General features: G+C 38.2%; 1 protein-coding gene across 3 annotated transcripts in view; it reads right to left on the bottom strand.

The window, feature by feature from the left end:
* LOC124258690 (dedicator of cytokinesis protein 3-like) overlaps positions 1–14,587 on the bottom strand; it is a 150,582-nt gene that overhangs the window by 56,604 nt on the left and 79,391 nt on the right. For all 3 annotated transcript variants that reach the window (XM_046692763.1, XM_046692764.1, XM_046692766.1), the window contains exons 33-35: positions 14,156–14,214; positions 13,320–13,468; positions 11,846–11,931 (exon numbers count right to left, since the gene is read on the bottom strand). In XM_046692763.1, the coding sequence (XP_046548719.1) occupies positions 11,846–11,931; positions 13,320–13,468; positions 14,156–14,214 (294 nt within the window). The remainder of the gene's footprint in view (positions 1–11,845; positions 11,932–13,319; positions 13,469–14,155; positions 14,215–14,587) is intronic.

The following is a 14,587-nucleotide window of genomic DNA, read 5'->3' as shown; positions in this document are numbered from 1 at the left end:
AATACCGTTTTAGGTTTAGGCAAAATTCACAAATATTCACCATGTTTCCAAAAAACTACAAGCATATAAATGTTGTAGCTGTTTTGAAAAGAGTGAGTGAGTTAATATTTAACGTCACATCGCAATATTTCAGCCATATCGTGACAATATTTTGAAAAGAACAGACAGTAATTCCTCATTGTTTTCTGAGTTGCCTGTTTTGCTGATGTTCTGAACAGACAAAGCACGGTATGAAACTAGTATTCTCTTTCAACTGATTTGATAGCCATAATTTTCCCACAATAAGTGTTTGTAAAACTAACTTAAACAAAGCCATTATTTCAGTTTGACTTGAGAAAAGTGAACATTATATAGGACTAGATTTCATGGAATCCATAACATTGTAAATAATCAATTAATACCTGTATTTAGGGATGATTACTACAGGTACAACTTAAATTGTGATTTATCAATCTTTAGTATCCCATGCTTGTCGAACCAGGCGAACTAACGGGATCGGGTGGTCAGGCTCGCTGACTTGGTTGACACATGTCATCGGTTCCCAATTACATAGATCAATGCTCATGCTGTTGTTCACTGGATTGTCTGGTCAAGACTTGCTTATTCACAGACTGCTGCCATAAAGCTGGAATATTGCCAGTGTGACGTTAAACAACAAACAACCGAGATATCAAGGATATCTTATATACTATAGGCAAAAGTAGTAGTTCTGTAATAATTGTGTGTGAGGAAAAAAATATTTTGTCAGATTCGTCGATAACTGATGCATTGATATTTGTATGATTGCCACCTAACTGTGGAGACATCACTTGTACAGGTTTGTTTATCAGGACAGTTTTAATCACTCACTTAATGTCTCTGACATCCTCCACATCCAGTTCATATATACCAGAGCGTATATACATCAACCAACAATGTGATTCATTCTACAGCACTCCACTACACTTAAATCCTCAACAAGTGATCACTGCAACATTACATTTGGCAAACCAGCCAGTCAATAAAGACACTGAATGCACAGGAGTCTCTAATCTAGTGTCTATTGCAAGAGAGGCTGGAGCTGACACTGGTAATCCACAGTTCCAGTCCCTCTATTGATTATAGTGTACACTTTAGTAAAACATCTTCAAAATCCATCTCAAACATACGGCCGGATGCAAACTGTCATTTGTAATTTACAAAATACATAAATCATTGTGAAATTTAAAACTTGTGTTTTTGTTCCAAGAGTGGTTAACTAGCTTGCTCTACATAACTGAAACCCACACAATGTCTCACTTACAGGACCCAAACACCAAACGTCTGTTGCCTTCATATGAACATATTGTCGGACACCCTCACTCCCTCTGTTAATGGTGGTCTGTAGGTGTTGCTGTTATACCAAACACAGCACCTAAATCCCTAATACCCTCACTCACTCTGTGGTTTAATATTAGTCTGTAGGTGTTGATGTTATAACCAACACAACCCTAACACCCTCACTCACTCTGTGGTTTAATACTGGTCTGTAGGCGTTGCTGTTATACCCAATACAGCACCTACCACTCTAACACCCTCACTCACTCCATGGTTTAATATTGGTCTGTAGGTGTTGCTGTTATACCCAATACAGCACCTACCACTCTAACACCCTCACTCACTCCATGGTTTAATATTGGTCTGTAGGTGTTGCTGTTATACCCAATACAGCACCTACCACTCTAACACCCTCACTCACTCTGTGGTTTAATACAGGTCTGTAGGTGTTGATGTTATAACCAACACAACTCTAACACCCTCACTCACTCTGTTGTCACATGTTGGTCTGTAGGTGTTGCTGTTATACCTAACAGAGCACCCCCAGCTCTACCACACTCACTCACTCTCTACATTTCTGTTATACCCAACACAGCTCTACCACACTCACTCACTCTCTACATTTCAAAAACTCTTTACGAAGCAAGTATATATAGAGCTCCTTAGGTTCCTCTCAGTTCATGGGGGCTTGTTTCAACTTAAAATGGAATTATCTTGTATTATCATTACCTATATTCAGACACAAATCATTTAGGTCCAGCCTGATCCTTCAATATTTCCCATTAACTACACACTTTCTTCAACACCTCCTGAATGGTGTAGACCAGCAGATGGTAACTAGTCTCAGAGCAATGATATATTTACTTTAATCACAGTTCCTATCTTGTAAAAACATACACAAGATGTCCCTATGAAAGACTGGCATCCTATCTTGACATGCAAATTGTTAGGATAGAATTACCATACATCCATGGTATAGCATGGCTTGGAGACCAGTAGTCTTGTCTCTGTCTCTGAACCACATTATTTCCCTTCCACCCAGCCCTCTCTGCAATGCTTAATTAAGCCTTAAATGAAACAAGTCTAGATTTCCTCAGGTTCTGAATCTCCCAACTCAGGGTTCCTTTTCAATTTAAAATTATATATATTCAGAGACTAAGCATCAGTGAAGGAGACCAGCTCAGAGTGGAGTTTCACTTGGAATTTAAACAGTGAGGCTGACTTTAATAAGTCTGGAAATGAGACTTTGGCTTGATGCCACTTGGAACTGTCTTTTCAGATATGTCACAGAATGTTAGCTTGCTGTGGGAGGAAAGCATGAAATGATGCAGGCATTAGAGGGTACCACTCTGGTGAAACTAGTCTGTCTTACAGACCTTGAAGCAAATATATCCAACAATTTGAGCCAACACAAGTCTAGAAAATGTGGCAAGTCTAGATTTCCTCAGCTTAAGAAAGTCTCAGGGCTCCTTTTCATTATATTTTATTTTTGTTTTACTATGAACTTTTTTTCAGTAAAATATGCTTATTTCAGAGACTAGTTGTTAGTCTATGGTGAAACCTACACAGGTACAAAACTAAGAATATGACTGAACTGAGCGGATCTTCAAACAATCCCAGGTTACAGGCAGGTAACCTGTCATACAGATTACATCACAAGTATACCCAATACAGGCCATGAATGTCTAGAATATGTGGCAAGTCTAGATGAATTATGAAGAACGTTCCTGAACACCTCTTTATTCTATTTTAAGAGTATATATTGAAGAACTGTTTTTATTGGAAAATGTGTTCATCTCTTGATGTTATTCTAGCCTAACCTAGTATGGGTTGGAAATTCAAGTACTTTTGATGACATGGATACTGTTGCTCTAAAGTCATCTTTGTGATGATATTTATTAAGAAGTCTGCGATCAATTTTTTCTTACAAAAGCAAACTGGAAAAATACATGGAAAATGGACATTTAGACACACTAAACACAGAGTATCATTAAGCAACAAGTGATTGTAACACTACAACTGTTGTAACCCTATGTTAAAGTTGGAGCCTCAATCGTTTTGTTGAATAAGACTAGGGATTTCAAAAAAGGAAAATTATCATTAACAATGAAAAGGGAGGGGCTACTTAAAACATCTGCATAATACATAGATTATAGATCATGTTGAAATAATAAAGATGGATCAAAAGTACGGCCTTGTATCTGAGGCCAGATTCCTGACAAACCCTTAAATTATGGCACTATCGAAGTGTAAGCCATATATCAATGGTTTTCTCAAGGACACTACTGTGATTCATGTGAACTAAACCTTCTTCGTGCACAACTGACATAAAGGTGTCAGTTAGAAATGATCTACTGTGAAAGATGGCCACACACTGAATACACCCAGCTGTGGAGATTAATTAAACCAGGTAGTTAACCAATTACTACATTCCACATTAATCACCCCCTCTGAAGGAGCTCATCAGATCCTGGCAATTAGAACAACTTTGTTCCTCAATGTCAAACACATGGGAGCTCTCCAGGAACATATAATCTTCCTCACAACAGGTGTGCGTTTTTCTTTCATTATCACTTTTTAATCATCATTACTTCTCACACGTAGCTTCATACTCACATCTGGACCCGTAAATCAAGTTAACTAATGATTGACCAGTAAGTATCTTTGTATGTACTTCAATGCTTTGATTTATTGAAAAAAAGCAACAAAGACATTTCCATAATCACAAGAAATCTCTTCATTGTATGCTTCTGACAACATCATAAGCATATGAATCACTATCAAATGGTAATGATACCACGTGTTCATGAAAAGGAGTTTAGATTTAGTTTCACGCTGCACTCAGCAATATTCCAGCTATATGGTGTTAGTCTGTAAATAGTCGAGTCTGGATCAGACAATCCAGTGATCAACAGCATGAGTATCAATCTACGCAATTGGGATGCGGTGATATGTCAACCAAGACAGCGCGCCTGACCACCTGATCTCGTTAGTTGCCTCTTACTCATAAAAAGGAGAGTGTATCCTGTGCCAACAGTGGTATCATCACAAACACATGCAAAGGCAAGGCAACTGTTCATTGGAAAACACCTGAGGACATATGATACCTGTCAAAATAAGAGATAGCATCAGACATTGTTTTTGTCCACTTTGGAAACTCTTGCTTGACAACGGTAACAAGAAGCTATACCGAAACGTCGCATCATAAGAAATAAAGAAGTTGTTATCCATAAAGTATTATTCTTCTCTATTATCCATCAACTTCTAGAATGCCAATCAAACAGATCAGTTTGGAAATATTCTCCATCCCATAAAAACTTCTAACAGGTTTACTGAAGCCTTTAGTAAGCTTTTTCAAAAACAAGAAGCTTGGATTTTTATTAAAGATCATTTCTTACAAATATGAACAAAGCTGAAGAATGAAGATTTACCTAATGCCAAACTGGAGCCTTTATGACTTACATGTATTTGCTAAACATCATCATTCATTAGTTCTCTTGTTAACGTCGTTTTCTGGTATTGACATTATGGCCTTTACTTTTGTTTGCTTTCAAGATCGATCAGTTATCGATCTTGGTAACAATATGTCCATCACTCACAATGATGGAAACGCTTGTCCACATTAACAGTTTCACTCCTGAATATGAGCCTACAGTAATCTGAAGAGAGAGGATGGAAGTATACCGCTTAAACAGAAAAAAAAATTCCACTAAAGAATTGCTTTTCTATTCCCCTTATAGTGAGGAAAAATGTGATTTACAAACTCCTGGTTTTACCGTCACTATATTCACAAGAGATTTGATTAAGAATCCAACTGTGAATCCTGAAAAATACGAGTATCATGTGACATCTAATTATTGTTCTAGTCGTAACACTTTACGAGAAATTCCTATGTTTTTTTCCAGAATATTATCATTTCCTACAGAAAAACAAACATGGCTGTTCTTTCCTTGTTAACCCACGTTTTGTTACAGTTCAAGTCACCAGAAATCTTCACTCATCCGTGCAATTGTTTCATGATGGGCTACCAGGATTTGTTTAAATATAAATATTGTGTTTAACCTCCAATTTCCAGTGCTGTGAGGTGTAGCTAAAACCATTATCATAATATTCAGAATTAGACTCTGAAAATCTCCTTTGAGACCAGTATTTGGAATGTTCAGTTAAATCAACAGAATTGTCAAGGTTTTCATTCTTATCAGGTTTACACAATCAACTGTTTTTCCTGGGAGGTGATTTATTGGCTGGATATTCCAGCACGAAAACAGCCCCATGGAGACTCCATCAATTTGGTCAAATGCACCGAATCTCAGAAAGTAGAACCGATTCCAATATTCCATCGTTAGACTCTTCTAAAGCTATACTGAATGATAAATTCCCATTTGTGTATAGCAAGTGTATCCTTACAATAGACAATCCTTGAAAAGCGTGCAGAACAAGGATGGCAATCTTTTATAGGAACAACATCTTATTATCATTTTTACAATCTAGAATACACTGAATATGAAATTTGAACTCCTAGATATTGCCTTAGAGACTTGAACAAATCAGCTCTACCATCACAGAAAGATGATTTACTATAACACTACACTCCATGTCTCAATACATGTGAGATACAATTGATCCTTGAAAATAGAATTACAAAATGTTGAAACAGTTACAGCCTTTAATATAAAACACCGCCCACAGATTTCCCTTGCCTTACAAAACTATGGATCCAGGAGATAACTAATTAGAAATTTCTAGGGTCCTCACAAGAAAAGTAATGAAATTGCGTTCTGCACTGTGAGATATTATAATTACATTTATAACAGGAACATAATATTTCTTGTTGAGAATGTTGGTAAAATGAAAAGTATTGTGTATCCCTCAGGATAAAAATACATATTTGTTTCTGCATCCATTCAACATGTTTGTGCGTACTGTACATTTCTGCACCTTCTTATCATCCACAAGTGTAAATATGACGAGTAATTTGACAAGTTAAACAGTAATCATCTGAAACTTTCTATATAAATATTGACATGAAAGATTTGGTTCATGAAAGTGAATTACATGCCTGATATTTGGTATTTTGGAGCTGACTGTTTAAGACTGCATTTCAAACCTTAAATTTAATATTTTAATAACTTGAAACAACAATCCAGTAAAAATACCTTTTGACAAAGCAAAAGTAATCCCAGTCCTTTGGAAAGGAGATCATAAACAATCAAGGATCTGCACAAATTGGTCAAACCACCTGTTCTGATTCAACTCTGAAAATCCCCATATTGCAAGCACCAGACTAATAACCCTGTCAGGAGCTATCTATCCCCTATCCACTCAAACTGCTGGTTCCAATTAGCAGGTCAAGGATCACACCAACTCTGGACATCACTATGGTTTTCCTCCCCTTCACCCAGTCAGACACATGCATCACGATAAGGACAAACATTTGGCAGTTCCCAGCTTCCTTTCTGGAAGAAAACATGTCTTTATCAAGTTTAACAGGCCACCTACCTTCTGTAACCTGTAGATGGGTTCAGCCATTATATTCTTGTCTCACTATCCTGTTTGTCTAAAGTGAAGACAGTGAAAACCTAAAGCAACGCTATTCACCTCTGGATAAAATATGTTTCAGTTACGATCTGTTAATGTACGGATATTGAGCTACATTTTTTACAACAAAAAACAAGAAATCAGCTAAATTTAATTGTTTTATCTTTTGGACAAAATCATGAAATATCAACAACCTTCTATTAAAATATATGGCCCATTTGTGTACTCTTCTATGACAGAATTACACAAGAACAAAGATTGTCACCTGAAGACGAGACAAATTTCAATGGGCATGCTTCTTTAGCCCACAGTTGGATATATGCTGTCATGATCAGCTTCGATCTGCATCATGTGCAGATGTGTGCACTTTGTTAAGTCCCTAGGACTGGGGGTAGGCATCCCTAACATAGCTACAATACATATTCTCTTTCATCTTATAATCCCTATTTATTGTATATACATGCTTAAAATCACTATGGCTTCATGTACATTGCTAGTATATATATCCTGTATATTTGTTACTTAGCATTCACCTGACGAAGGGGCAAGGAATAGCCCAGAACCGTTGTGTATACAATAAAGAAGAAGTTGACATCCATAATATTTTGCCTTATACAATGCATAGTTACATCAGTTATTGTTACACTGGCTCAGCCTTGAGCAAGCACTAGTTATTGTTACACTGGATAACTGACCATGAGGTAACTCACTCTCCTATCCTGAGGTCCATGCAGCCAGCATAGAGTCTCTGCCACAGGCAGCTGCCTCAATGTGACAATTCATCAAACTGCATTTATTTTCCATCTGTTTCATGAGCCTACACAAACTAAACATCTGCGATAGAATGATCTACTTTCATTGTGGAAATATCCTCAAACGTGAAACACTATATTTTGATCAGAGTACTTTTGTGCTGTTTCCACATACTGTCACTCTCACTATGGAGAGCTAGCGATATGGTCCATTTGATGTATAAATATGAATCCACCTCCACCTACAGAGTGGTAATATCGCAGTTGTAGTAGAATATCTACTTAACTAAGTGCACCTAAATGTGAGTGAGTGAGTGAGTGAGTTTTAACCGCTTTTAGCAGTATTCCAGCAATATCGGGGCGGTGGGGTAGTCTAGTGGTTAAAGCATTGGCTCATCACACCGAAGACCTGGGTTCGAATCCCCACATGGGTACAATGAGTGAAGCCCATTTCTGGTGTCCCCCGCCGTGATATTGCTGGAATATTGCTAAAAGCGGCGTAAAACCAAACTCAGTCAGTCAGTCAGTCCAGCAATATCACGGCAGGGGACACCAGAAATGGGATTCACACATTGTACCCATGTAGCACCTAAAAGTTCGCATAAGGCTGCTCTCATCTGATTTCATAATAAGTACCGGTATGTTTATTTACAAACAAGAGAAAAGTCTGGTCATGTGATATGCAAATTAGCCTGTGGCAGTGATGTCACGATAATTCATCCCTGCACCAGAGTGTGCTCAGTGATGTCCCAATTTCAAGATATGTTTCCCCCACTGAGCAATGTTGTATATAGGCACTTAAAATAATCTTTACATCAGACAAGAAACCTAACAGTTTATTAAACTGTACAAGTAAGTAAGTTTGTCCTCATGATTTTACTGATGATGGGACACAAGTGACTAAGTTGTCTTGGGCATGGCAATTTGCTGTACACAGTTATGCCCCTTGGAAATGCCAGGAACCTCTGATCATGGGCTCAAATCCATTTTGCTTTCATCTAACTTCCAGATTTATCAGCATTAAATGTGTGTCCAAGGTAAGCGAGAAAGAGTCGCATCAGTCGGGGCTGCCCTCCCACATTCTTGGTTTGGTTGTTGTTTAACGCCGCACTCACCAATATTCCAGCTATATGGCGCCGGTCTGTAAACAATCCAGTCTGGACCAGACAATCCAGTGATCAACAGCATGAGCATCCATATACACAAATGTGATATGATGACATGTGTCAAACAAGTCAGGGGGCCTGACCACCAGATCCCGTTAGTCGCCTCTTACATCGGTCACTCAGAACACCTGGAATTCTAACCCAGATCTTCCCAGCTTCCTCCCACATCAAGCTGACATGCCGTCTTATAACTGAAATACTGTTCAAAGTGGTGTATGCCCCAACTCACTCACTCACTCTTGATCACCACACAATCATTGTTCTGTTTGTTTCAAGAAGCATTAACAAGTCAGCCAGCCTGACCACCCAATCCCGATCCAGTAAGTTGCCTCTGAAGACAAGCATGGGTTGCCAGACCAGTTCTAACCCAAATCTTCACAGGATCACAATCATCTTCTCATTACATATTTCATCAATTACTGTATCATGAAGATTAAAATCAGAAATTTGTATTTATGCTGCAATTAAAAAGTTCACAATCACTCACTGAATATATAACTGATTACAACCATTATATCCCACAAATCAGCACTGTAAAAAAAAAGATACTTGTCACAATGTTGAGTACGTATTTTTCAACACTTAACACATAAGACACAACTGTGGAAAGAAACAAATTCAAACATCAATTACGCTACCATTCATATTTTCATTCCATACACAGCAATTGATATTGAACAAGAGCATCTTAAAACTATAAATATCATATAATTCTATGTTATGTTACATATACCTTTTCTTGTGATGCGACATCTGATTCTTTTGCATCCTGGTCAAACATATTCAATCTACGCTAAGTGTATCATCTTCCATCTGATCCCTTCGTAATATTTGGATATACTTTTCCAGTTTTAACGAAAACCAACCGGATATTGACAAGTGTCCCACTATCTCCAAGTGAACGTGTGCCCTGAATCTTTCAACACTGTCCCAGCACTGACATTCATTGCTAGTCATGTTCTGTTTATAATTGTTGCACATTATCAGCTGGTTGTGTATAATTGTTACACATTGCCGGGATATAACAGACACAAGTGACAGTCCTAATTACCTCATATTATCAATAATAACACAGACTGGATATTATGAGCTGATAAAATGTGCTCATTATGTAAACATCTCTGGGAAGGAGAATGCAGTTGGCCTGCTTGATAAATGATATTTTTAGCAATTGAGGGATATAGTTATCATTTGATCTTACATCTGACAGTTTGTGTTACACCTAAAGTAGGTGGTCACTCAACAGGAAGTACCCCAAGTTATTAGATTAGGGACTGTTCATAATTTATGGCTAGGGGGGTGATGATGAGTTTTATGGAGAAGCATGTACAATGTGAATGACCCCCTCCCCCCCCCTAAAATTTATTTCAAAATAAGTGACACCCCTGCATGTCATGTACAAAATCAATGACACCCCCATAATTTCTAAGCATAATTTTAAAAGATTTTTATGTACAAAATTGCTGACACCCCCTAGTACATGTGTACAAAATTGATGACCCCTAGCTCCCCAGAACAAAATGTGACCCCCTTAAAATCATCACACACCCCACCCACCCCCAGCCATAAATTACGAACGGTCCCTTATCACATCTAATATGGAAACAGTTATCATTGCATAAACAAAAGTGTACAACAATTTTAGCTCTTGCTGATAATCTTCTGTGACACTTAAAGTGCATGAGCTTTACATAGACAGTTTGTATGATATGGATAATTTTTGTATAATATTTCATATGACATTTTCGTAATATATATGTATCAACAATGCACATGACAAAAGACACATGGATGAAATGGGTGTTTAATGAGTCTATATAAAAAAATATTTTGTATAAAAAACTATCCTCCTCTATTTGTAAGCCCTGACAAATAACAAAGTTTCAAACCATTGAAAAAGTAGTTTGAAAAGTTGTTTTTACACTATTAAATTAAATTTAAACTCACAAAATCCAAAAACTAGAGAATTTGAAAATATACCCATACTGGAAGTAAATATATTTAAAGTTCTTAAAAGTGTAAACACACACACACTATCCTGTGTTCAATTAAGTTAAGTTCAGACTGCCTCACTGGCCCTCCTGATGAAACCTGGATTTGTTCAACCCTGACATTTGAGTGGTAATTGAGTTACTGTACTTTATTACCTTCACATCTTAATTCTTGGAAACACGCCAGTTCCAAACACATCAGCACACCAACCCCACAAGAACAACGTCTCAAAACTGTAACTGCTTCCTTTCAATTTGAACCAAACATACTTCTTTATGTTGTGTCCATTGTCCACTAGGTGCATTGCTATATTATCTTCCGTGATTGACTATAATTATGCTGCTAACCACAAATCATGCTCAAATCGTCATCTCAAACCTTGGACGCACAATATCATTAACCAGGTTTTTCCTTTACAAACATTTTGTTTTCCCTGATTAGAAGAAATGAGAGAGTTGTTTGTTTGTTGGCTTGTTGTTTAACACTCTTTCAGCAATATTCCAGCTATATGGTGGCGGTCTGTAAATAATCAAGTCTGGATCAGACAATCCAGTGATCAACTGCATGAGCATCAATCTACGCAATTGGGATACGATGACATGTGTCAACCAAGTCAGCAAGCCTGACCACCCGATCCTGTTAGTCATGTTTCCAACTATTTAAGTTTTCTTACATCCCAACTGGAAAAGGTTTTTTGTACCTAATATATATGGGCATTTATTGTTTTTGTCATGAGATCTGCTAATTCTTCAATGCAACATTTACTCTGGGATTAGATTTTCTTAGTAAAGGCATTGTGTATTCATAGATTTCTTCCATGCATATGTAAACTTGTCAGACAAGTACACAAAGTAGGTAATCTAGACTTCCAGTTGTCAGCCTTCTATATCTGGACATCCATGGTGGCTGAGTGGGTTAGATCTCTGACTTTGTGTGGTGGAAATTAGCTGTCTCACTTTGAGGGTGTAGGTTTTAATCCTGGATGAGACAAACCCCCACCCCTAGTACTAGAATCTGTACTTTACTAAGGAAGTAAAGTCACAAGTAAAGCATGTGTTACATTTGACCACTTTTTCCAAGGCATTGTGTGTTCATACTTACATCTGGTTGAACAGAGTCCTGTACTCAGTGTCCCCATTGTTCCCAGTGATCAGGATGTCAATCTTCTTAATTATCTCGATCTCCAGCTGCCAAGACACACAGAGATTACATACTAGTATGGCCTCAGAATACTGATATCTCATATGGACATTCTTGACTGAGAACATTAATGGGCATTCCAAACTGAGAACACATACTGACAGTCAAGACTACACTGGAGTGTAGGTGGGGTAGCCTAGCAGTTAAGGTGTTCACTCATCATGCCTAAGGCCCAGTTCGATTCTCTACATGTGTACAATATGGGAAGCCCATTTCGCCGTGATATTGCTGGAACATTGTCAAAATGGCGTAAAACTATTGTAGGTGTTGAGCCAACTTTCGCACGACAAAGTCTATGAGGAAAGACAGCTATAGTGCGTCGACGATCAGAAGTCTATGAGTAAGTACAATTATTATGGATAACAACTTCTTTTATCATGAGTACGACATTTCAATACAGATTCTTGTACTGTTGTCAAGCAGTCAATATTGTGCTTCCCAACTTCTAAAATGCCACTCAAAGAAGTCTGTGAGGAAGCACCTGAGACAACTGTTCTGGTGCAGCTCCCGGAAGCCATGTTGACATAACTGTCTGTAATGCTAAGATCACTTGGCGGAACCAGGCCATAGTAATCACAAGAATATTTGGTGTCTGTCAGAAAATTGTATGTTCTATGACAATTAGCTGGAAGCATACATAAAATCTCTAGTTCAACAAAACGTAGCATGGGAAGGGTTGTAGCTCAACTGGATACTAACAGAGTGAGTGAGTGAGTGAGTTTAGTTTTACACCGCTCTCAGCGATATTCCAGCTATATGGCGGCGGTCTGTACATAATCAAGTCTGGACCAGACAATCCAGTGATCAACAGCATGTGTATCGATCTACGCAATTGGGATACGATGACAGGTGTCAACCAAGTCAGTGAGCCTGACCACCCAATCCCCTTAGTCGCCTCTTATGACAAGCATGGGTTACTGAAGATCAATTCTAACCTGGATCTTCACGGGTGGATACTTACAGAGGTGAAGGTTAAACATGGATTGAAATCCTTACAGAAGTGCAAGTTTAACTAGTATCGTAGAACTTATAGAAGTGAAGGTTTAAGTAACATCGTGATGAAGTGAAGGTTTAACTGGTGTTAAACTACTTCCTGAGGTGAAGGTTTAACTGGTGTTGTACTACTTCCTGAAGTGAAGGTTTAACTGGTGTTGTACTACTTCCTGAGGTAAAGGTTTAACTAGTGTTGTACTACTTCCTGAGGTGAAGGTTTAACTGGTGTTGTACTACTTCCTGAGGTGAAGGTTTAACTGGTGGTGTACTACTTCCCTGAGGTGAAGGTTTAACTGGTGTTGTACTACTTCCTGAGGTGAAGGTTTAACTGGTGTTGTACTACTTCCTGAGGTGAAGGTTTAACAGGTATTGTAATACTTACTGAGGTAAAGTTTCCTTTTACTTGCTGTTCACACAACATCATGTCAAAGAATATTGGAATGGTTGCCTTCCTGACATCTGTCTCTGGTACCATGGTAACCTCTAGGAATGGACCAACCAGGGATGGAATGAAATGTCTCTTTTGATTTCCTGGGAAATGAAAACACTTTTTTTATTTTCTTAACACTATGTTCCTAAATTACAGACATTTAACATGCACATAGAAATACAATTAAGTTGTATTTCTCTCATCAAAATTCATCTATAGGTAAACCCTTGATCATGATTTTAAAACATTGATCATTTCTAGATGATTGGGAAGCCTAATTCTTATAGCATTCATTCATTATACTGAAGGGGCGGTGGGCTAGCCTAGTGGTTAAAGCATTCGCTCATCACGCTGAAGGCCCAGGTTCGATTCCTCACATGGGTACAATTTGTGAAGACAATTTCTGGTGTCCCCCGCCTTGATATTGCTGGACCATGCTAAAAGCGGCGTAATACCATACTCAGTCAGTCATTATACTGAAAATCCAGGTTTGATTCCACACCTTAGTGGTTAAAGCGTTTGCTCTTCATGCCAATTTATTGTATAAATTGTTTTCGTCATGATATGGCTGCGATATTGCCGATGTGACGTTAAATATTAACTCACTCACTCACTCTTCATGCCGAAGACCCAGGTTTGATTGTGCTACATGGGTACAGGGTGTTAAGCCCATTTTGGGCTCCCCTGCCTTGATATTGCGTTAAGCCTCACTCACTCACTCACTCACATATATCTCCCATTATGACCCTCAAAGCACCACAACCTAGACCGAAGCTGGATATCATTACCTAATCCATTCCATAAGGTCTGAATCTGTAAACCAATGAGAACTCTCATGTCTTGGTACCTGAAACAGAAATCCAAACAATAAGAATTCTAAACTTTAAGCTTTTATTCTCAGCTATTATTTAGCTATTATTCATAGCCAATATGCCAGTAAAAATTTACAATAGTGCTCTGAACTACGAAAACTACTGCTCTTAACTGCTTCAAATGTTGGGCCCATTTAACACGCGTGATCGTACCACTATGGTGATCTTAACTCCTGTCCTATAGTATTGACTTACAATAGTTACCCGTGAAGATCCAGGTTAGACTGGTCTTCAGCAAACCATACTTGTTGAAAGAGGGTGGGTGGGGATCGGGTGGTCAGGCTAGCTGACTTGGTTGACACATGTCATCGTATCCCAATTGCATAGATCGATGCTCATGCTGTTGAT

Source organism: Haliotis rubra, unplaced genomic scaffold (assembly GCF_003918875.1).
Source record: "Haliotis rubra isolate DU_JTF1 unplaced genomic scaffold, ASM391887v1 Scf7, whole genome shotgun sequence".
Classification (NCBI taxonomy): Eukaryota; Metazoa; Mollusca; class Gastropoda; order Lepetellida; family Haliotidae; genus Haliotis; species Haliotis rubra.
Note: the sequence above shows the minus strand (reverse complement) of the source record. Positions and strands in the feature narration are given on the sequence as shown.